The sequence below is a fragment of the Ciona robusta genome, chromosome 2 (genome assembly GCF_009617815.1).
Source record: "Ciona robusta chromosome 2, ASM961781v2".
Lineage (NCBI taxonomy): Eukaryota > Metazoa > Chordata > Ascidiacea > Phlebobranchia > Cionidae > Ciona > Ciona robusta.
In genome coordinates, this window is record NC_143236.1 from 6,995,171 (window position 1) to 7,019,520 (window position 24,350).

A 24,350-nucleotide genomic window follows, 5' to 3' on the forward strand; every position below is an offset into this window, starting at 1 on the left:
CCTTTTTATTTTGTGTATAGGGACAAGAAAAAGCATTAAGCAAGACATATGTATCTCTAAAATATTTTAAATTATCAGGCACGGGGTGCATAGTTCATAACACCCGAGGTATAACGACTATGGTTGCCTTTGCACGCGAGGATAAATAAGTTAAATTCGTTCATTACTTATGCTTAGGAAGTATTTTGCAGCGTTTGATTGTTTATACATAAAAATGTCTGTGGACACAAGTCAAAATTTGACTCTGAGACCCTTGTTCAAAGATCCAGGTGTCGATTTAACAGCATACCGAGATCAACACTTTAAAGTAAGTGATAAATTAAACAATTGAATTTTATTATAAAAGGTGATTTTTACCCAAATCTTTGTGCATGTAATCACCTATAAAGTAACATGTGTGATAACTCACAAGCGAGCAGAGTGTATGAATCAAAACACCTGTGTTATAACTACTGTCTATGCCCCTTCAAATATTCATTTAGTTTATTAAGTAATTGGCTGTCTGTACACAGTATTAAAGACAAATTGACTTAAAAGCCATATAAATCCCTAATTTGTTCTATTTATCAATATTCACAGGGCAGCCGAATGCAACAAGAGAAGTTGTTAAAAATGTCTAGCACGCTTTATGTTGGTAACTTGTCATACTACACAACAGAAGAACAAATTTATGAACTGTTTTCTAAATGTGGCGACCTTAAAAGAGTTGTCATGGGTTTGGACAAATTTAAAAAGACTCCATGTGGCTTCTGCTTTGTGGAGTAAGTTTTTTAAATAACTTTATGGCTGTTTCAAAGGTGTTACAGTATAATATTAATTTATCATAAAAAAATATATTTATATATATATATATATATATTAAAATACATAAAAAATATCACAAACAAAATCATTAAAATAGGTAAAACAGTGATGTTATGCTGGTAAAAAATACCTAAAAAAGAAGCATGTATACCTTTAAGGGTACTATAACTTTTTTTAAAGCTATATATAGATATGTATATTAAGTATTAACTTCAAAATTGGCAGCAAATACAAATACATACCTGTTCCTAAGTTGTTTTTGACTTTGTATTTTTATCAAGGTATTGCGAACGACTATGTGCAGAGAACGCTGTTCGTTACATTAACGGCACTCGTCTTGATGATCGCGTTGTAAGAACAGATTGGGATGCTGGGTTTAAGGAGGGACGACAGTTTGGTCGGGGAAAAGCTGGTGGGCAGGTAATCTTATTTTTAATACTTTGACATTTTTCTGAAATGCTAGCTTTTGTTTATTCACACCACAAGTTATAGTGTTGAATAAAATGTTAACTAATAACTATAGTTACTTGTTAGTGCTGACTACAGTATAATATTGCAATAACAGAAGTAAATTAGATAAAGTTTACAATTAACAAGTTTCCACTGAAATATAAACTGGTACAAAAAATTGGTTTAATTCTACCAACATTTCGTCAGACACCCTCCAATCTTTATTGGGATTTTTATATCCGAGGACCTGACCTGATTATAAAAAACTATTTTTGGTAGCAACAGCAGCAGAAAATTCATTTTTTCTGGCGCTATGGCAAAGTGTTCAGCCCTAAGTTTACAAGTCCAAGGCGGATGCTGGGACTGTTATGCGCATGTGTGTATGAAACAGAACATTCATGTTATGAATGTCTTTGCTCCGCCACAGAAGGATAAATAAAATACATTCATTCGCACACGTTTTGCAGGTACGAGACGAATACCGAATGGATTTTGATCCTGGAAGGGGAGGGTTTGGTGCACGAGCGCAACTAAAAGGAGAAAAACAACTAACAAGGGCTGGCAATGCTATTGAGAGGGAGACACCAAAGCAAGAGAATGAGGAGACATGAATAAGGAATTGATTTATCACAAACTGAGAAGGCAGAAGTGTTGCAACTTGCACTGCTGTATATTGAAAAGTGATTTTAGTATACTGCGTTTGATTTAAAGGCAATTTTACAATAAAAGTTATACACACCAAGATACCATGTCAGTAGTGTAGTGAACTTATATTATATAGGGTAATGGACCAAATCTGGCCTGAATCCCAGGTCCTGAAAAAAGACCTCACCTACATAGCATAGATGCATATACATGATACAAATAATAAGGATAGTGACAAATATAGACATGCATGATCATACAGGAATGAATTCTGAAAAGATGTAATTACTATGTTGTATTTAGACCTAAGTACATATAGCTAAGAAAATAGGTTACAAAATTTTATAGTTCCTTTCAAAAAATCACAATAACACAGACCTAATTAAAGTTACACATACCAACCAAAAATGAAAAAAAATCAATACAGAATCAAAAGTGTGATAATCTCTACGCAAATCATGTAATTGGTAACAAAACTAAACCACAATGACTTGATCAATGTTGCATACACTATCGAAAACTGCAAAAATCAGGAAACTAATCATAGGTTTCAAACCTGGGGAGACGGGCTTAGTCGGGATTTTGTATTTATAAACACTGAAAACCAGATTTGTTTCATATAAATGCATGTCTAACTATCCCGGGCTTCCCTGCTTTTATGAGGTTTGGCGCCTATGATTCTTCTATTTCATTATTATAAATCTACAAAAAATATTATTCAAATCTACAGAAAATCAATATAGAATATAAGGTTTATATTTTTTACACAAATCCTGTAAGTTGAAGCACATAAAGCCACTTTGCATTTGTAGTAGAAGGGTTTATCACTGGTAGATAAATACCAACCCCTGCCGATTTCAACGGTTCCCATGTAAGACTGGATTCTTCTCCAAGTAGTTTAACAGATGAAGCATCTGAGGTGGCAACAGGGGATCCAAGGTTCAACAACCCATATGTAGGCCAGGTGAAAACAAAAGCATAAACTTTATTCTGGTTGGTTGTATACCTGAGTACAGGGAACATAACTTAGTCTGGATCTTGCTTCTATCTAAGAAAATACTGGTTGTAGGCTTGAAGCTGCTACTACTGTGAGTGAATACATTCTTAGGCAGTACACTTAACGTCAGTTGCTCCAACCCAGTGGTTCCTTTTGGGTTGTCTAAACTATTAGCCATACAGAAGACAATTACACAGTACCTTTAATTTACAGTATCAAGAAACAAATACATATTTGTGCACAAAAATCAATACTTCTTACCATACACCTGGTGTTAAAGAATCATTCTGATGTTTCCAGGGTTGGCTTTTATAAACAGCCTCCCCATTAACATTCAACCATTCACCCATTTGTTTAAGTCTTTCCTCAAATATGGGGTGAATTGTCCCATCTTTCGAAGGCCCGATATTCACCAGTAAGTTTCCCCCACAACTCACAGTAGTGGCTAATGTCTGAAAAGAAATAAACAGTTATGCGATATGGCTGATATGATACCCAATACCTAACTTTGTTAGCAAAAAAACAAAACTACTCTGTAAAACAAGCTTATGATGGTTTATGCCTGACAATAAAAGAAGAACAAACTAAGTAAAAAATCACTTGGTGTCTTGCTCAGAGACTTATATGCCAGTATATGTATCCCCATCAAAACCTATATCCTCTTAGCTGGAAGCAGACACGTTAACAACTATTCTATGTTGCATGGCGCCAATATAAGAGTTCAAGCCATATTATACCAATAGTTCAAGTGGCATTAGGCATTTGTCAAAGATTTATCAAATACCTTTCAAATAAGACACTGGCTACACATAATACATACCTGAAGCAATTCTTCAATAGTTAAATAATCACTGAGCTCAGCATTTCTTCTGTAACCCCATGATTTCTTATCCAAAGTCATTGCATTCTCCCATTTACGAGGTTGAAGCTTGCCGGGGTTGTAACGATCACTGCACGTAAAGTAACCACCATGTTTGCACATGACACCTTGGCCCCATCTGTCGTTTGTTACAACCGTGTCCTGAAACAGGGTAACAGATAAGTCACTGATGTATACAAGTATAAGTTATGGTTTCTGTTAAGTAATATACATCACAGGTCAAAGCCTATGTGTGATAACTTAGTGATAGAGAGAAACAGGGAAACAAGTTGAGAGATGCCATTAGTCATTAAAATCCAGCATAGTGTAAAATTTCTTGATTGGCACTAGTTTTGTAATACCTTAAAAAGTGGAAAAAAAATAGTTACTTACACAGTTATACATGGTAACTCTTACCCAAGATGGCTTGAAACAGAACACTGGTGTTTAGTAGTTAACATTGTAGTAGGAAAATAGTGAGCTAGGGAATACACCTGACTGCTTATTACTGCAAATAAAACATCACAATATCTAACTACCTTCACAGGACTTTGGTTATACAGCCACGCAAGAAAGTTGGTGCTGTTCCAATATTCGGCACTTGCTTCCCAATCTCCATCAGACCAAAGAACATCAGGTTTATAATTGTTTACGATGTCATAAAGTTCTGGCATTGTCTTTGATCTATAATATTAAAAGTTTTTAAATTTACAAGAATACAGTTTTATCATTTTTTGAATGTTTTTGTTTACGACCAAATGAGACCAGAAAGAATAATAAAAAGGTGCCCAATCTTCCCCCACCTTACTATATAAATATTAAACTCAAGAACTTATGAATAAACTGATGTTTTTCGTATTTGTGGTTCCCAGGCTATAGTATACCAATTCTAAGAAGAGTAGTGGTATAAAACAGTGTAAAAAACTTCTTAAAATAACATACACAGCATATACTATTCGGTCCATTATCATGTGCAGGAGAAAATATGAGAAATCTTCTATATCTATAATATACACAAAATGTTATTTAACCAGAAATCAAATGAAATATCATTATAATGAGTTAGCTAGGTGTTAAATTCAAAGCTGTAGTTTTTTAAACGGTGTTACTAAAATAAAGTTTAGGACGAAATGGTGAATGTTTACAACTTACGAGACAAATTCCTGGGTTTTGAATCCACCTGCTTTGTCCTTGAGGTACAGTGGGTTGAACCATTCATACAATGAATGATACAAACCAAAGTGAATGGATGTTCGGTTTCTAACAGCATCTGCGAGTTCCTTCACCAAGTTACGATGAGGTCCAACATCCATTGAATTCCAGTTCCATGAATTGGCTGATGGCCAGTTAGTAAAACCTTCATGGTGTTTGCTGGTAAGCACAACATATTCAGCACCAGAAGTCTGTCAATGTAGGTGTCAGGTTGTTTACATTTTTATAAAAACTTAGGGTGACAATCTGGAAATGAATTGTGAAGGCCTTTATTTTGTAAAGGTCTTTATTCTCAATTTCTGGCTATTCAGTTTTTATTAAATGAATGTAATTATTTATCCTTGTGTAACAGGGTAATGACAGTTGTAAGTTTTAGTTATAAGTTAACATGGGTGTTTTATTTCATACATCCCATGCTCAACCACAAGTTAATGTGTATGTAACTTTAATTTCACTACATTAACTGAATTCAGATATTCATTCCCTATTTGTGTATCACAATATGGCTTGCACAATACAAAAACCTAATGCAAGTTTGCATATGCCCAGGTTAAACTAAAAATGCATAATGATTTATGAGTGACAGACAGATACATGAAACATTAGTGTTGTTATGTATACGCAGTGTAAACAACTGCATTATGTACATAGCATAAAACTGCAGCATTACTTACCTAGGGAATATAAATTAACCTGCATATGATCAGTGTATGGACAATGCAATCATTAACTTGTTTATCATTCTTTTACGCACGTAAATTTACTACCCTACAAATATTTTTTAATTACTCAATAATGTTTACTTAAATACATCGGATTTTCAAATAAGGAAATATAAGGTTGAATTAGTTTTGTTAAAAATCTATTTTAAAAAAACAAACTTTTTTTTTTATTTATATATTATGATTATTTGATACTGGTTGCAACAAAATTAAAAACAATATTTCATAGCTGCCAATATGCAGTAATACAATCTGGGCTTTAAACTGAGCCAAAAGTTACCTTGAATAAGTCTGCCCAATCATTTGGATTGAAAAACTCTGTTGTAAATTCTGGTGCAAAGTCAGCGTATTGGAATGAAGGCGGATAATTGTTTTCCATGAAGTCTACGCAGTCAGCTTGCTTGGTGCCTTGCCAATACCACCAAAACCATTCACTAACAAAACTTGGAACAGAGAATACACCCCAGTGAATGAAGATGCCGACCTTTGCTTCATCATACCTTGTGTGATGATCAATAAAGTAAATACTTTTAAAAGATAACTAGAATATTTTTTTTACTTAATCTATCCGTTTTAAATGCAACATGTGTTTTGAGAATGAAGTGTTACGAAATACAGAGCCGACAAAAATCAAGTCCAACGAATTGTATTATATGATATATACATAAGTTTATCCTGAAATAATATAATTGCTAAGTTGTTGTATGGCTATGCAAAGGACCTACCAAACTGGCAGTGGTCGCTTATCCAAAGAATCCCAGTTAGGAAGATAATTTCCAGCTTTGATGTCACTTTTACATTCTGATGCTTGCCCACACAGCAGGAACAAAAATAAACATAAAATTATGTGATGCAACATCTTAGTTAAAGATATGTAGCTAAAAATGAGGTAAATAATATGTAGCTAAAAATAAGGTAAATATTATGTAGCTAAAAATGAGACAAATAATTACAAATTTTGCACTTTGATCATAAGAACAAACAATCATTTTTATAAATTTTAGGTAGGCAAAATAACTAGCAATTCACATCTGTATAGCACACACACAACACACCTATACCACATCAGAAAATACAAAAGATAAATTAAAACGTAAATTATGATATTTAATCCTTATCTAACCTATTATTACTAATGGGTTGACCAAGTTAACAGCAAGCAAATACTTTATTCAATCTATGAGCTAGATAATATATATGACGGATAAATGCAATAGAATATTTAGGGCTAAATTTATGCTACAGGTATTATAACACCCTAATAGTCATTCAAAAGAAAGAATACCTTGTTCTAAACCATACAGTTAGCATTATACTTAGTAAGTTAGTATATAGAAAAGTTTATTTCTTAATATATTTTAAAACAGCATTGGGGTTTTCATTATAAACGGACGAATACTTTGACCAATCATCATATGAAGATAAAAACGGCAGTTTTGTGAGTTTATCTGAAAAATTTGTCAATAAATAAACAAAACATTTAATAACGCTACGTTGTAAATTCGTCGTAGCTCGTAGACTCGTAGGTATAACATTGATAATAGTGCGTCTATAAACTGATGGATGACCTTCTAATTCGTCCAGTTTTGCCAGCATTTTGTCGTCTATATCATAAACCTCTCCAATAACGCAGTTTCCACCGTTAATGCCTGCACTGTCAAGTAAAAACGGCAAGCCGAACTGTGAATGTGTTAAAACGACGAGAGCATATTTTTCTTCAGTCTTTGCTGTGTACAAGAACTTTGCAAACCCATTTTCTCTGTTTGTCAGTAGGTAATGGTTAGGAAAACCTTGTTTTAAAGTCCCATATACAAAAACCATCGGCATAACAGACTTTAGTAACAGCCGACGTTTGCAAACAAACTAAAACAAAAACAGTGACGCAGGGGCTTATTGGGGAAGCACCAAGTTCGATACGCTGAAAATTCAAGACATATATAGTAGGGTGGAGGAAGATAGGACATGTTTTCATTTTGTTTTTTCTTTTTTTCATTTGGTAGTAAACAAAAAAAACACTCAAGGACCTATGAAACCGTATCCTTACGACTTCCACAGACCGTTGTTAATTCTTTAAACAACGATCGGGATATTTGGATATTATGTGTTAAAGGTGTCCCATCTTCCCCCACCCTACTATATACGTTTTAAAAAATAAATGGTGAAAAGAATTGTTTCGGGTCGAAAGATATTTTTTGTGGTTCTGTGTGAAAATATGAAATCAGGTCACACAATTTGACGTGCTAAATTTTGTTGAATTGTTGTGTACGTATAGTATTGCATTTACCGTGAGTCTATGCCATAAACGACCTGCGTATATTCTATTGTTTATTCAATCTATTGTACAAGCCGGGTGTATTAATCTGATTCCCATTAGAACAACGTGTGGAAACAAAAGACAGCATGTGTGTGCAGCGCGCGCAATACCGTTATGCATGTGTCAAGCAAACAATACGCACATACACGAACACGTAAAGCACATCGTCGAAACAAAGCATGAAAACATTGCTTCGCACGATTCGACGTGCCGATTCCGGCACAGAAACGGAAATCTGGCCTATTCTATCTCGTCTATCCCAGCTCACCACGTATCATACCTGGCTACGCGGCGCGCGAGACCACCATATACTTATATGCTGCACCAGTACGCAGACCGACGTCCTCGGAAATAGCCTATTTGAATCTGGTAGATGACATGGGAACGAACAACAACAGCAGTGATTTCGCGCGATGATTTAACGCCGAAAGTGGTGGGAAAGCGGACAAACGGAAGGTAACTAGAACATTTTTGTTTGTTTTGAAATAAAAAATCATAACATTTTTGGGCCGTTTAAATGTTACGGAAATCCCGAAAAAAGTATTAGACCATTGAGGGAAACAATAGCCGGTTTAAATCCATTCTCATAGATATAAAGGAATATAAGCATGTCTACTCAGTTGGCTGTTGTGTTAATATTTTTGGTGGCGCAGTTCTTTGATACTGGGGATGCAGGTAAGATAAGATGGTTCTACCCGTGGTATTTAAAATATAAACTTATTTAAATTAATTTGCGTAAAGTTAAATTAGTCTATTTGCTTATTGATGGATCAGTTACCTTAATTATATAATATATAGTGGTGTGGGGAAAGATGGGACATCGTTTTATCTTTTTTTCTCGTCCCATTTAGTGGTAAACAAGAAAAATATTACAAAAAAAAATTAAAATGTATCCTCACCACTCCCATAGACCGTTGTTAATTGTTTAAAACACGATCAGGATATTTAGATATTGCTTGCTAAAGGTGTCCTGTCTTCTCCTATTCTACTACACTACGTTTGATAAATATAAATTCTTGCTTTTGAGATAGTTCAACTCCATACAGAATTGTGGTCTCAGTTCTGTATAAGTTGAGCTGAATCAAAAGCAGAACAATCGACGTCGCTGTCCTGTAGCGATTTCCGCTGATACTTATTATAACGTACACGATTCTAATAATTTATACACTGTAGAAAAACGATTCTGCGGGGTAAGACGGATACCCCAAGAACATAATAATCCATATTTCACCTAATCGTGTTTTAAAACAATTAGGAACACCCTTTTAGGGGCGTGAGGCTACAAATATTTAAAATTCTTTGTTGATGGTGAAATAAAACGAAAACAAAAACCATTTTTGCCCAACTAACTGTATAAACATAAATCAAGGTTGTCCGAGCTATAATTTCTTGTAAATATTTCTTATTTTATTATTTAGATAAGGTGGGGGAAGATAGGACACCTTTAACACACACTATCCAAATCCTGATCGTGTTTAAAATAATTAACAATAGTATAAATGGGAGTCGTGAGCATACGGTTTTATAACTTTCTGAATGTTCTATGTTTACTACCAACTCGGACGAAAAAATAAAACAAAAAGTTTCCCATCTCCCCCTACTATACATTTACAATGTATTTCTACATACTGCATTTCCTTGTTGGTAACAATAATTCCTGTACCAGTATACGCGTACCAGACCTGCAGCTCCACGAAAGAACCGTTCAAGTTAGCTTACTACAAATGTAAAAGTGTCTGCATTCAAACATGCAACGAAACAAAGCGTAAGTTCAAAATTAAATTTATTTCTACTATGTGTTTTTTATGACATGACGTATTAGAGAGCACTGAAGGTCCAATAATCTTTTAAATCTAAAATATGTGTTGCCTAAAGGGTATATGACGACGATACTAATTGGGACATGTGTCCTTGGGCAAGACACTTAAACGGCAGTTGCTCCAACCCAATGGTCACTAATGGGTTGTCTAAATTGTCAGCAATGAGAAAAGTGAAAATGATGTTTATCTAGATATTTTGATTTTTAACCCAATCTCTTATTTAAAGAGATGGCGGGTACATGTATGCCATTACCTTCTGGCTGTCCAAACAAAACAACCACATGTGGCGCCAAAGGGTGTGAATGCATTCCAAGTATAAAGCTACCAGGGAACCCGTATTCAATGGAAAATATTACGAAAGCGATGACACCAGTCGTTGAATGTGGGCCAGATTCAATTAAAGTCATGTTAGTATATAACTTTTGTTTTAAACTTTTTTGTGTTTACTACCAAGCCGTGACAAAACAGCACGCTCGTCTCTAGCTTAGAGGATGTGTGTTCGTGGCTCGACGCTGCTACTATAGTGGTCTTGTCTGTTCTTGTGTAAGACACTTAACAACAATTACTCGAACCCAATCGTCACTACTGCGTTGTCAAAATTGTCAGCCATACATAAAAAATCCAAAACAATCACCCACAAAGTTATATACGTGGTAACTTGTAAGCTGGCACGAGGTGTATGTAACAGAACATCCGTATTATAGGCAGCCACGCGAGGATATAGCAGGTTGCATTTATTTATTCATGATTCCGTAGCAAGTTGGTAAGAGATCTCCTTGTCCAAAAACAAATAGTATTTTGTAACAAAACAATATTTACTCAATATACTTTTAACACAGAATCAACAAGTGTGCTGCAAACGCGCACGGGTATCGACTTGGGGACTTTTACCTAAACGGTATTACCGCTACGCCAATAACAGACACCAATCTTCCTTTGCTTTCTGTGGACCCGAATAACACGTGCAAAGGAAGCGTGTCCTTCAGCGCTGGTTCGATTGATTATGAATTTGTCATCAAGGGGAATTTAACTGCATGTAATGGGACAGCTAAGGTAAAAGTAGTTTGGCAAGTGTTTTGACTTCCATTTAACTTTGGGTGAATGAATGTAACCTATATGTCACGCGTTTATGGCGGGGCAACGACACTCCTTATAATACGGATGTTCTGTTTCCTGCATCTCTAACCCGCATACAAGTTACAAAGTATGTAGCTTTGTTGGCTTCGACCAAAAATACAAACATGACTTTAATGCCCAAAACCTTTCCTTGTAGATTGATCCCGGATACAAAAACATCACATACTCAAATGCCCTCCAGGCCATCGTTGGTAATGTGACGTCAGTAATATCCAGGAAACGTTCTTTGTTCGTCGAGTTTACTTGCAGTTATGCTCTCAATCTAAACTTAACGCTGGGTCGACCATTGGTCCCAACAAACAGGTAATCTATGAACTTTTTAGCGACCTATACGGAATTTTCTCATGGGTTATAGGTGGCGTAAAAGCAGAAATAATTATTTAAGTAAGGCGGGAGAAGATGGGACACCTTTAGCACAGAATATCCAAATATCCTGATAGTGTTTTAAATAATTTAACAACGGTCTGTGGGAGTCGTGAGTATACGGCTTTATAAATCTTTGAATTTGTCTTTGTTTACAACCTAATGGGACGAGAAAATAAAATGAAAAGGTGTCCCATCCCCCCCCACACCCTATTATTTTAATTAATGTCCCATCTCCCCCCCAACCCTACTGTTCCAATTACTTTTACGCGCACTATAGATGGTTTATTTTAAAATTACTTTCGCACTATCCTAATAAAATCTCATCGGGAAACATTGGTTAATAGTTACAATTAAATCCATATTTTTTTTCAGAGACGTGAGAATCGACAGTGGAACTTCCGAGGGAAAGTTTGTAGTCAGTTTAAACTTATGGGAGACAACTTGGAAGTCGACGCCTTATATCTCTCCCAAAGCAATTGTCTCCAACAGCTACATTTATGTCACTGTGGACGCTGGTACCGCAGATCCTGGAAGGTTTAAACTACAGGTACACGATAATTTGGATACGAGTTTTGTTTGTTTAACGTGTTGCTGGATAGCCTATTGAACTGTTTTACGTATTTTGAACCGAAATGAAAAAATGTCTAATGTTACCCCACTTTACTATATTTTACATTTTAGATTACTTCAGCAAAGGCCACACCAACAAGTTCGCCTTCGGACAAAATCTTTTATCCTCTGTTAGTTAACGGGTGGGTAAACGTAATACTTGGTATCTTTGTTTAATCAGCTTAATCAAAATATTGGGCAGCAAATTTACGATATATGTTTAATTTTTAACCGCTTTTTGGTAATGAGATTTTATTTAAATAAAAACATTTAGTTTCTTCGGTTTGTGTTTGCTGCTTAATCAATAACATTATGATGTATCAATAACAAACTTACAGTCTTGTCTTCATCAATGTCTTCTTTATATACAGATGCCCGAACCCAGCCGAAACACTTGCCGACGGTATTGTGGTGGACACGAACGGCCAAGGACTCGATGCTCAATTCAAATTCCGAGTTTTCCAGTTTGTTAACCTTCCTATTGGTCAACCGCAGTTAGTTTATATTCATGTTGTGGCGCATTTATGCGACGAGGCGGTTGAAGGCAATTGTACGATGGTGAGCATGCATGAGTGTAACCTATTTATTATCGCATGGCAAGGCAATGCCAATCGTTATAACATGGGTGTTCTGTTTCACATCACGCATCGTGCCCGCTTCTGAGTTATCATGTTTTTAACTTTGTTGGTATAAAGTTGTTATGTAACGTGTATACGCATCTGTACTGTATTTTGGGGAAAATTGATCAACTCTAGCCTAAATGCTCCGATCCAAGAGCGTTCTTCGAATAAGTACCTCGCACGTATAGAATATATACACCTATATGGAAGTTATTTAGTTAAACTAAATGTACATATAGTATGAACGATAAAAACGTGTAATGCATGGGGGTCGTTAGATTTTCCATAACTTGATACAAATATTTCTGCTAATCTTTAACTTTCTGTAAGGTTTGCAAACCAGGCAACCGAGGTCGTCGTGAACTTCGTTACGACTCCAAGAACACGATTGTTGCGAGTTCCCAGCCAATCCTTGTGCTTAAACGCAATGAAGGTAACCTAGATCTCAACGTTCAGGATACTATAGACAGAGGAACTGAAAATACAAAACAATATAAAACTATAGTGGGTTGGGGTAAAATGGTTCAAAAAGTTTCCATTCTTGTCTAATTTTGTAGTGAACAAAATATATATATATATATTGTTAAAAACTATATACTTCCTCAAGACTTTAAAAAGGAGTTGTAAATTTTAAAATCACGATTAGGATATTATGTGCCAACGGTGGCCATCTTACCCCACAGTACTATATATTTAATATATAGCAATAAAAATATGTTTTATAACTCTAAAACCTCCCTTCGAAGTGCATTTTAGCAACGATTGACCAATTATGCCTTAACTAAATTTCTTTATTTTGTTTTCGAAGTAACCAAACATTAAATTTCCTCAATGTAAGATGAAACTGAAGATGACGTGACAGAAACTGAAACTAAGAAAACAGATTTGTCGTTGGAGGGCGCTGTAAGTTGGGCAAAGGGGAGCTGGCTTGCGCTCTTGGTAATCATCCTGATCATTGTTCTCATCGGATTTCTTCTTCTTTCTCTTTGTATCCTCATTTACAAATCAACCAGACACAATCAGGAGGATTTTAAACCACTCATACAAGCAACTACATAGTCGTAAAAATCTTTCCAACGTTTATGTATTTTTTTTTCAATGTTAATGTAATTAATTATAGACTCGAAAATATTAAGAAATAAAACAGTTTAGATTTGATTTTGACGTTTCGTGAATCAAGCAAGAGTAACACAAGTAGACTATATAAATCAAATATTTTTTTGGTTATAGAATATTAATTCAGATACATGGATACAGAGGACAATATGTTAAAACCACAGCTAATATACAGTAGAGTGGGGAAAGATAGGACACCTTTAGCACCTACTATCCAAATATCCCGACAGAGTTTTAAACAATTAACAGCTGTCTAGGAGAGTCGTTATAGTTCCATAATAAAAACAGAATTAAAAACACTGTTATTTTTCGCCATTCAGCAAAGACGTGCAAAAACAATGTAAAGCAGGTAAGACATGACGTGTTACGGTAAAAAATCCAAAATTAAATTCAATTTAGCTGGGGTAACATGGGCCATTTTTTATCATATAATTTGGTAGTAAACAAAGAATGTTTACAGAATTATTTAAATGTATTCTCACGACTGTAGAACAAGCATCGTTAGTTTGGTGTTAACGGTATCCATCTTACCCCACAGAAAAATACTATACCTAAAGAAAGATTTCGTAATATAAGTCTTTAACTTTGAGTATACCTGTCTGTTTAAAACAGTAATTTTGCACATTAATACCTATGCCCCTAATTTCTATATTCTACGAAATTGCACGCAGCAATGTAAAAATTGTTTAGTGATCAAGGGTTAGAGTTTCTATAGCGTCCGAGAGCCAGTCTCGAAATCCTTCGAATTCTTCTAGAGGTGGCACTGTGACGTCATAATACTTCTTTTTATGCAACAAAGTAGGGATAGTGGGTACCTTCGGTGCCGGTTTTGCCTTTGATTGCAAAATACTTAGTTTTGACGAAGCTGGTCGCTTTAAATAAACGCTTTTTCTTGTCAACACTGCTGTTTTTGGCCTCGTAACAGTGTCAGGTAATAAAGTACGACGTTCCCACATCGGAAGTGACGCACTCTTACTCTTTGTTGTTGGAATATCTGATCAAAAAAGACTTTGACATATTACCGCTCACAATACGCAGCATCTAACGTGTAATATTGAGAACATGATGTCTTCAGTTTCAGCCTCAAACATAATTACCCACAAAGCTGCACATGCATTAAATCGTAAGCGGGCAGAAAGTGTGATGTGCAACAGAAAACCCGCGTTTTTAACAAAAGTCGTTGCCCGCCAGGTGAGGGCTAATTCATTCAACGAAGTAATGTTGGGTCAAACTTGTGTTTGGGCGTTCAGTACCAAAGTTTACAGTCTCTTTTCAAGAACATGCTTAAATAGAATGATACCTACAAAACACTGTAATAGCAATATCCGACTTACTGTTTTCTCCTGGACAATACTTATAGTCTTTCCAAAATTCGCAAGACGACCACTCTTTCATCGCTTTGTAGCGAGCTAGTATGTCGAAGCCGAGAACTATCTTTGAAAAAAATATCGTTTCAAAATTTACGTGTTTATAACTAAGCCTCTAATTATACGTTTGTCAAATTACCACACCTTGTGTGATGAACGCACTAAATATATCACACTGTGATAGTTTGGGGTAGTAGGTTAACGTAGGCCTAAATTTAAGTTCCCATAGCGTTCATCGTTGTTGGAATTCACGCATATAAAACAGAGCGTTACACCTCCGGCCCAAATCTCAGGACTCAAACGCGAGCCGTTTGCGACTTTCGTATAGAGTATAATAGTATATCATTAAAATGGTATATATTGACCTGTAACTTCCTCAGACAAACAGGGCAGAGAAAAGAAGGCCTCATGTCCGATTCCTGAATATGATTTGAACCATTCATTAAACACTTGGACCAGATGCAATGCTTAAGTCCAAACATATGGCCGACTTCATGAGCCATCACCTTTAAATTTGTAATTGAAGTTTAAACGTCTTACTTAATTAGATTTTGACCGATGGTTGTAGTATGATGGACGCCGTTAGCACATACTACAGACAATGTATTTTACAACACCATTTTCGAGTCGTAAGAATACGGTTATGTAAAATTCTGAAAATATTCTTTGATTACTACTGAATGGGACGATAAAAATGTAAACAGGGGTGTACTACCCAAAGTGTTTTGGCTTAAAAGAATAAAAAGAAGTTAAAACATTACCCTGCACGCACGTAGCAGCAATATGTCAGTCACTGGAATGGTGGAACCGTCCACCCGCTTTGGCGGCTTCTCAAATACACTGTAGTCCAGCTCACCAGATGGTAACCTTCTCATTTCGTCTTTGCCTTGCGTCCAAGTTTCGTAGAAAATATCGTCGTATCTGAGATATAGATCAATGGAAGATTGAGTTATTGGTTGAGGAGAAATCGGGTTTATATCCTTTTTCGTCGCACGACAACTGCAGTCGTTATATAACGGGGTGTTCTGTTTCATAAGTCGCAATGACGAATTACACTAATTATTTCCATTTGTTTGCGGTAGTATATAGGAAATATATCGTTAACGGTTACCATCTTATACTACATAGTACTGTATAGGACTCTTACCGTGCAAAACTAAATACACCAACGCCACCGAACTCTCCACTTGCGTTAGTTGAAGCAAGCCCGAACACGAAATCCCAGTTTGGCCTCGGATAGAGATCGGTCATAGTTACAGCGACCAAACAGTCAGCGTGTTTCGGCTTTGCCTGTTCAAAGCTGTATTTATAACTTAGAACATAGGTAACTGTGGTGAATTCTGTGAATCTGACATTGGTCTTACCTATAGTGCTGATAAAATTGGACAGTTATCTTAGCAAAATAACAGTCAGGATCACGTACGAAAATATACGTAACAAGCAAAAGTCGAACGAATTGTATGCTTAAAAATAGCATTACCACATGTCTTTGTTCGGTATTTCGTAGCATTAGAATGGAAGTCAAATATAATTATATGTTCAAATAGCCACGGGAAGCAAAATGTAACGGGTGGTGTTTTAAAACCCTTGTTGCATTATAAAGGATGATCGCTGATACATTTTCTGTGCGGTTTAATTTAATTCACCTTGTGTAAATGCTTGAGAATATCAGCCGCTTTTAATTGAAACCTTCCAGTTAGTTCGTTAACTCTGAACTGACATGCAACGTCGGCGACAGACACCGGTGGTAACACTACCACCTGTAACCATAACGATAATTAAACATTAAAGAAATTTGTCGAACACTTCAATATTTCCTCACAAAGTCTTGCCTCGTGATAAATATAGGGTCGTTAAAACAAAACCTACGTTACTTTCTCCAATTTACAAGATCAGTTTTTGAATGTATTACGTTTGGTAATAGTTGCTGTACAAATAGATATTAAATCTGCCAAACATTCCTACCTTTGCCGAGTAAAAGAAAGCTGAGCAATAGCTTTTCAGCCAGACCATGAAATCATTCGGTTTATCTACTTTACTTTCTTTATCTTCGTCCCCGGGAAACGGACCAAGCTGTAAGATGCATATCGTCTTGGTTTTACCAGTTGGTCGTTTTGAACCTGCGAACCTTGGTGGGCGACTGGCTCGAGCTGTTTGCGGCCTTGATGCTGCTGGTGTCCCTCCGTCATTTTGTAATGTACCTTGCAATTCTCCGTTAGCGTAGCTCCGCCAAAAAGATTCGAATGTCTGCCCCGACTCCTCGTGGTTTGAGAGCCAGTCTGCGTCCCCAAGGATTTTAATCGGTTTAAAAAACTTGTCGTCTTCGTTACAGATTCTCTCCATAAACTTTCTCTCATTTGGACTAAAGTTTGCTTTATAGTTTCGCTTCACAGAACCATTGCAACCGATTAAAGCTTCTTTCGTTGCGGTAACAGAAGGCTTCTTCCAAGACATTTCAATAAACTGTGTACCTCAAATAGGGCCGGGCGAAAAGCTACCGAGACGGGAAACTCCACAACGAAGACACAAACCACACTGAACTACTGTCTAATCGCGCAATATCTGTCTCTCAGTCACCACACCTGTCGACCCGGTAATCAATGTTTATGCTATAAGCATCAAACCTAGAAAAGGTCATTTACGAGCGTTGGTAATAATAAGCTTTCCATCCAGCACGCATTATCTATGACATATAAACACTGCTTCTTTTCACCGGGTAAATCGACACGCTGTAAACGTTGCGAATGAAAGAAGCCGGTTTTCAATGGAATTCTATTTTTAACTGAACAGACATGGCCGGGAACAAGGGGGAATCGGTAACTGGAACCGGCTCCAAAGCTCGATGAAAGAAATTATATAAGCGTTCGATGTTTTGAACTTCTCAAGACCTAAATTTAACGCTGATAAAGAACAGCCCTGTTTGACCTGTTAAACCACACATATTTACGTTCTATTTGGAACATTCCGCGATTCCGGCACCTCTACTTTAGTCGGTTAGATAGAAACATACGGTTTCTCCATTCATTGATTTATGCTAAATGCGGTGCTTCCCATTGAGCAAGACCAACGTCATGATTTCTTACAACTTAGTGGTCGACTATGGCCTGTCAAATTTACGGTCACCGCACTTAAGACACCCACACAAAATGCTTATACGCGCACATATCACCCGACACAATACAAATTGCATAATTATAAATACTTCACTCACATACAAAAACATACACATAGTCACATGACGAACTCGCTTGCGTGTACAAGGTTACATGCCAACAAAAGTTTTTTTTTACTGGAAGACAGCTACAAACAAACCTTAGTTTCCTATAACATCCCAACTAGTGTAATATTAAACACCTAGTTTAATAAGCCTGGCGACAACAGTATATAACAACTAACAACCTGTCAACCTCATGACATTCTTTTTACCGCAAGAAACCACATTTGATGCTTAAACCCTGTATTGGAACTAACAAGTGTATGAAACATGATTGCTTGAAGCTTTTCATGTGAACTTAAATTTTATTGAAGGCTGCAATGTCCACACTTTGTACCTAAGAATGTATAATAAGTAAATAATGTTACACAGTATATGACATGGCATCATCCAACTTACATATTCATCATGGGCAGTTATCTCTTCCTCCAAGAAGTCTGTACCAACTTTATCATCTTCCACAACACAAGTGATCTGAAGTTTTTGTACTCCATACGCAATCTAGTGGGTTGGAATAATGAATGATTGAAACTTTTTATCTTCGCATGGCAGACAACGGCAGTCGTTATAACAGGGTTTCCTGCACCTCGTGCTCGCTTATTGCATATTAGGGATGTGCCGAGCCGAGCCCGAACTCAAAAGCTCGTGCCCGAGCGTCTCCTTTTTTGACGCTCGGCGCTCGGCTGAAAACTGGGCCGAGCGCCGAGCCTTATGCTATAATGTTGCACGCGAGAGCGAAAAATATTAAAAATGAAAAAAGTGAAGCTACTAAGAGATAACGAGACTAGTCAGCGTAGCTTTCTCCTTAATTATTTTTCGTTCGTTGTGAATTTGCTCTATCGCAAGTAACGAATCGCAACGTCAGCGAATTTGCCCGTATCGAATTACAGCAGGTGTCGAATTACACGAGCGCCCAATGTTTTCGTATCACATTTTAAATAAAAAGCCAAAAACTCTTAAACTTTTTTATAATGAAATAATATAAATTGCTGCAACCACAGGGTTTTGCAACCACAGGGTTTTGCAACCCCTAAGCCACCTTTACCGCAGACACGCACGCAGCCAGAAAGTGCTAAGACGCACACACACGCGTTGCATTCAATATAACATTCCTTCGCTTGGAATTGGAACAATTTTTCATTCAATTGTTACGTCACGTGTCCTATCGCAACGTAACTATTAATTATGACGTTTTATAATATAACAATCGGGAGGAATGTGCCCACTGCCCAAGTTGGCAGCCCAACCAACCACGAGATCAAAACATCGTGTATCAGCGTCACATTTTTACACTCTGCGCCGGCGTATGAAATAAAGGAAGACGCATGCGGTAGCATACATTCCACACGTAACAAACGAAGCAATCGTTGTGAATTTATTCTCGTGAAAAATGACGTAATGAAACTCTGGTTCTCGTGCGGTGCCATCAAACGATGTTTTTTGGCTTCTGTCCAAGCTCGACCGGGACGATACTTTGTAATATCATATTACAATTTATGTTGGTTTCAATTTACTGATAGCGTCGCTCCTCGCTCTTATATTTGCACCAATTAAAATTCACATAATCGCGATTTACCTGCATTAAACTAATCATCAGAAACAAAAATTATACACAAACTACAGATCGTATGGAAGCGAATACAACACGATTGTTTTCCAACAATCTCGTTTGTGATGTAACGATCGTAAAGGTTTATTCTGACGTAAATAACCGTTACATTATCCAAGATGAACATGCGTAGAAACTTGCTAGTTGCGCCACTGGCTGTAACAGTTATAAATAATTTTTTAATTAAATATTTTTTGTATGAATTTTACATTTTGCAACAGTAGGAATTATGAAAAGCGAGACGCGTCTTTAACCGCAAACCACGTGTTCTGTATTATTTTGATTAGCGGCGCTTTTCGGCTGAATAGGAACGCATTCTCGTACGCCTTTCTCCTTGATGACGTCATAGGTGCTCGGGCTCGGGCTCGTGCCGAGCTTTTCGTTAAAGCTCGGCGCTCGGCGAACCCGAGCTTTTTCAACTTCAGCACATCCCTATTGCATATGTATATGTTGTTTATACAGCGCAAGGCAGGCAAGAAGTTTACAACACAATTACCTTGACAAGTTTAGAAGCACCCCACAATAATCCATCGGTCTGAACAGAACGAACGCATTTCTCCAGCTCTGCCATATCTGTTTCATCCGACCACTGTGCAATGAAACATCAGTTAGTTTTTTGTGCTTAATTTGAGTGAAATTATTAAAACTTCTGAAAATATAACACCTAACATGCATAATATTGCATTCAAGAAAGAAGAGAATACTTTTTATTTAAAATTAAACATGATTGTAGAACTGATATTAGTGGCATAATATACTGATGATGTAATTAGCACTCAGTCAAGGACGGAGTCATACTGGCTGCATGGACAACAAAAACAAGCAGCCATGTTGGGATAAATTAAGAGTAATTCCCATGACCTCCTAAGGACCTCACCCACATAGACATAGAATACAATGAAGCAATCAAACCAAATATTTATTAAAAATCAAACAGAACATTCACTCACAGGTTTAACATCCAAGATGATGTTGGACTTTGCAATAAGGGCCGGCTTCTTTGACTTCTTTGCCTTGTAAGCCTCAATTCTCTCTTGTTTTAATCTTTCTGCTTCTTCATTGTCTCCCTCTTCCTCATCTGATCCGAACAAATCAACATCAGAGTCCGAATCATCATCTGAATCTTCAACTCCGTTTTGAGCAGCAGCCTCCTGTTATAAAGAAAAATATATCCCGAAATCCCATTATTTTTACGGTTCACAAAAAAAGCCTTAATTTGGTAACTTTACTTTGGTGATAAACAAAACCAGAGCAAAAAAAGGAGAGGTAATGATTAGGGATTAAGAATTTAAATAATCCAGTTTTGAGCCGGAGCTACAAACCTATTACAGTATTGTGTTTAAACAAAGTTTCTTTGTGTGACTATATGATTAAAAGCAGAATTAAAAAAATGAGGTAATCATAAGAAACTAAAAGTTTACTACATAAAGAACTTTATTTATATTTATATTTGTGTTAGTTCTCATGTATAATCATGGTAATAAATTAATACATAATATGCACATACACAAACACAGTTGCAATATTTAGTTCTTTGTGAAGAGACTGTTTCAAAAACCAATTTTTCACGGCATTCGTGTGCATTTGAACCACACTTGTTTCTATGGGCCACATCACATGTGTCGTGCTTACCGCTGGTTTGGAAGATGTAGTCGAACCTTTTCCTTCAAGGGCACTGAGGCGTGACTCAAGACTTTCAAACTTCTTGTTCATGTTTGTGATTATTCCGGTCAGGTCTTGGACTTGTTTCTTCAGTGATTCAACATCTTCCGAGGACTGGAAGACACATGTGTCAAAACTGACTTTTACCATGCAAGGATATTAGGTTTAACCATAGTACACTTAAAACACTCTGGTTTTAACCATTAAAAACAGTAAACTTTTCACCAATTAACAACTAAACTTTATAAAATCACCGATTTTGAAGAGGAGCTACTTTCTTTCAATGTGTCCTGGATTTTCTTTCGGGCTTCGGCTATTTTTTGAGATACTTCACCACCAGAAGATTGTGTTCCAGCCTGTATAAGATGTTTATGTAGCGAGGTAGGTTGGTGACATATAAGGTCCAACAGTGAAACAAAGACATGCATGAAATTAGCAAATTTTATAGTTTCAATACACATGATTGTATCATGATCAGTAATGTTGTAAGTTATAATTTTTAACCAAAATGTCTGAAATAAAGACTAATTTCTGTTGGATATAGGAGCTGTAATGTTTTTTTCATTAAACCTGACCAAAAAATCTTTGTTTTACGCAACTAAACTCAGTACATTATTATAAATGAAAGTTACCATCCAATAATAAAACTAGAAAAATGTTTTGGTCGAAATAAAACTTTTAAAACATTGATAAATGTATAAAATATGCAGTAAATAAAAACAAAAAGCAAGATATTTGACCATGTTAACAACATGCAAACTTAATCATGATCATGAATTATAAAAACTTTTAAACTGAGCACACCACCATAAAAAAATTGTTATAAAAATGGCTGTTATACATTATTGCACACTAGCTTTGGTTAATTAGTGAGGTGTTATTTAGTTGCATGAGGAAAAGTAAAATAGATATCTTTTAAGGGTCCCTAATAAAACTACAGGTTACAAACGGTTGCATGCAATGCCGCGGTTGTAGATATTTTGATTATATCGACCAGAAACGCAACGCGGCCAAGTCCATAACTCAAAAACCATTTGAGGTATCCGACCAAAAGTTAGTTTGTTAAACTCAGATTGTCATTTGATATCTATTGGACAAGGCTGGGTAACGTTTCTGGTTGAAAAAACCAAAACATTTGCAACCGTATGCGGCCAGTAGTTTTATTAGGTACCCATTTTATAATGCTCTAGTAACAAGATTTTGAAAAAATTCTTGTACAAAGATGAATGACCTCCGCGCAAAAATTTTAGAAGAAATTCAACATTGTTTAATACTAATTTGGTTACTTTATCAAAATTTTTGAATACTTCATTTATTTAAATTTACCTAAACACTACTTAATTGGCGTGCTTTATGGGAACAAAATTATGGCAACATAATTAAAAATTTGTAAACAAAAACAAGCGCATGCGTCATACTCTGTAGTCCGGCACAATGCAAAATTAACACCACCATGAATAACCTTTAAAAAGCCTGCCACCTTTTTAACACCCGAACCCCTTACAAGATATTCCTGGTATTTGTCTTCAGCTGCTTCAACTTTTGAACGATCAAACCAAATTCCGGCCTTCATTGCTTCTGCCAACGCTGCCATTTTGAGTTTAATTTATGTGGAGTGCTGTGCAAGAAAAATATTATTAACGAAATGTGTATAAATTCTATTGTTCCTTTAGGAAAAGAAGGATATAAAAAGCTTTCTAAAATAAGAAAATATTTGGTGCTAGTGAAGAATCTTCCCCCCCCAACCTTATTTGCTAACCACTAACCCCCTAACCATCAACACCTAACCCCCTAACTTAGGGGGTTAGGAGTTAGTGGTTAGAAAATAAGTTGGGGGGGGGAGATTCTTCACTAGCACCAAATATGTATATATATGCTAGGAAAAATACACAATAATAAAGGAAACACGTAAAGGATTCTTTACTGAAACTACACTGAAGAAAATATATATCCCCAAAATACCAGCCTTAACTTAAAAAGTTTAAAAAAAAATCACAACTATTGCTCTATAAGCTAAAAAAATAGCTATGGATAATAATTTTATTGGACAAAACTACTTACCGAATAAACAAAGTTACAAAAACTGATTAGGAACTTTATAAAGGAAAGATGGAAAAAAAGTTTCACAATCTTGACATGCAGCGTGGAATAGCTGTGGCCGTAGGCGTTAAAATTTGCGATGGTTTTGTTTTATAAGAGTGATTTTTATCGCATAATTTGACGCTAAAACTAGTCAACCAAATCATATATACTGCAGTTAAATCGGGGACAAACCAGATAAAATGGCACAGCAAAAGAATCGTTAGCGACAATTCAAATTCGGAACGGAATAGAAAATATTCTTACGCAAAAACATACCTAAAGTACAAATAATATGTATTTAACTCGGGGGCCAAGATTTAAAAATGGGGTCCGCTTTTTGGGGGGTAGAAAATCTACATTTTGGGTAGAAATAGTGGGTGAGGGGGGATGTATTTATAAAACCTTACAGACCGAAATCGATAAATATATGGTCGAAAGATCATTATTTCGCATTAGGAATAGTTTCTCCAAAAGTCGTTTCTTCAACAGAATTGGCAAGTTGATCCGATGGTGTCATCTCACTATTCGGAGAAGTACATCTACTACTTCACATATTCTATTTGCTGATTTGCGCACACAAAAACCACCAAGTGTGAATACGGCAGAGTGTCGTAGAAAAGTAAATCTTATGCATTCGTATGAGCTATAAAGCCCACACAAATACGCCCACAATGGTGGAAGTGGCGAGCAATCTTTGTGCTGCTACCATTCATACCGGGAAAATCGTGTAGATTTTATTGTTTAT

General features: G+C 36.2%; 5 protein-coding genes and 1 pseudogene across 9 annotated transcripts; 2 read left to right on the top strand and 4 right to left on the bottom strand.

Moving 5' to 3' along the window:
- The first annotated feature begins 56 nt into the window (after positions 1–56).
- Positions 57–1,998, top strand: LOC149740703 (nuclear cap-binding protein subunit 2-like). The gene is made up of 4 exons (XM_089873426.1): positions 57–307; positions 580–761; positions 1,086–1,224; positions 1,722–1,998. Exons 1-4 carry the CDS (start codon positions 170–172, stop codon positions 1,863–1,865), a joined length of 603 nt encoding a protein of 200 aa, XP_089729552.1. The 5' UTR covers positions 57–169; the 3' UTR covers positions 1,866–1,998.
- On the bottom strand, positions 1,904–6,584 carry LOC149740704 (alpha-L-fucosidase-like). The gene is made up of 7 exons (XM_089873397.1): positions 6,415–6,584; positions 5,970–6,189; positions 4,908–5,158; positions 4,295–4,439; positions 3,717–3,917; positions 3,158–3,348; positions 1,904–2,905 (listed from the first exon to the last, which is right to left on the bottom strand). The coding sequence occupies exons 1-7, from the start codon at positions 6,546–6,548 to the stop codon at positions 2,662–2,664; spliced, it is 1,386 nt and encodes a 461-aa protein (XP_089729523.1). The 5' UTR covers positions 6,549–6,584; the 3' UTR covers positions 1,904–2,661.
- On the bottom strand, positions 6,568–7,613 carry LOC149740705 (putative gamma-glutamylcyclotransferase CG2811 pseudogene; annotated as a pseudogene).
- A 436-nt stretch (positions 7,614–8,049) lies between these two features.
- Positions 8,050–13,713, top strand: LOC149740706 (pancreatic secretory granule membrane major glycoprotein GP2-like). Of its 3 annotated transcripts, none has more exons than XM_089873394.1 (11): positions 8,050–8,459; positions 8,594–8,678; positions 9,670–9,768; positions 10,050–10,230; positions 10,663–10,876; positions 11,097–11,263; positions 11,699–11,873; positions 12,008–12,078; positions 12,307–12,493; positions 12,886–12,988; positions 13,364–13,492. In XM_089873394.1, exons 2-11 carry the CDS (start codon positions 8,612–8,614, stop codon positions 13,375–13,377), a joined length of 1,278 nt encoding a protein of 425 aa, XP_089729520.1. In that variant the 5' UTR covers positions 8,050–8,459; positions 8,594–8,611; the 3' UTR covers positions 13,378–13,492. The 3 variants fall into 3 exon arrangements, with proteins under 3 accessions (XP_089729520.1, XP_089729518.1, XP_089729519.1); XM_089873392.1 differs by having other exon boundaries at positions 8,063–8,459; positions 13,394–13,713; XM_089873393.1 differs by lacking the exon at positions 8,594–8,678 and having other exon boundaries at positions 8,085–8,459; positions 13,394–13,713.
- LOC149740707 (archaemetzincin-2-like) lies at positions 13,326–18,334 on the bottom strand. Its single transcript, XM_089873395.1, has 7 exons — positions 17,004–18,334; positions 16,685–16,798; positions 16,186–16,328; positions 15,800–15,959; positions 15,404–15,544; positions 15,006–15,105; positions 13,326–14,665 (listed from the first exon to the last, which is right to left on the bottom strand). The coding sequence occupies exons 1-7, from the start codon at positions 17,490–17,492 to the stop codon at positions 14,358–14,360; spliced, it is 1,455 nt and encodes a 484-aa protein (XP_089729521.1). The 5' UTR covers positions 17,493–18,334; the 3' UTR covers positions 13,326–14,357.
- A 144-nt stretch (positions 18,335–18,478) lies between these two features.
- Positions 18,479–23,743, bottom strand: LOC149740708 (elongation factor 1-beta-like). 3 transcript variants are annotated; one of them, XM_089873423.1, is made up of 8 exons: positions 23,585–23,743; positions 23,004–23,141; positions 21,778–21,879; positions 21,494–21,637; positions 20,812–21,012; positions 20,358–20,450; positions 18,652–18,753; positions 18,479–18,589 (listed from the first exon to the last, which is right to left on the bottom strand). In XM_089873423.1, exons 2-8 carry the CDS (start codon positions 23,115–23,117, stop codon positions 18,551–18,553), a joined length of 795 nt encoding a protein of 264 aa, XP_089729549.1. In that variant the 5' UTR covers positions 23,118–23,141; positions 23,585–23,743; the 3' UTR covers positions 18,479–18,550. The 3 variants fall into 3 exon arrangements, with proteins under 3 accessions (XP_089729549.1, XP_089729548.1, XP_089729550.1); XM_089873422.1 differs by having other exon boundaries at positions 22,986–23,141; XM_089873424.1 differs by having other exon boundaries at positions 23,028–23,141; positions 23,585–23,742.
- Positions 23,744–24,350: the final 607 nt, after the last annotated feature.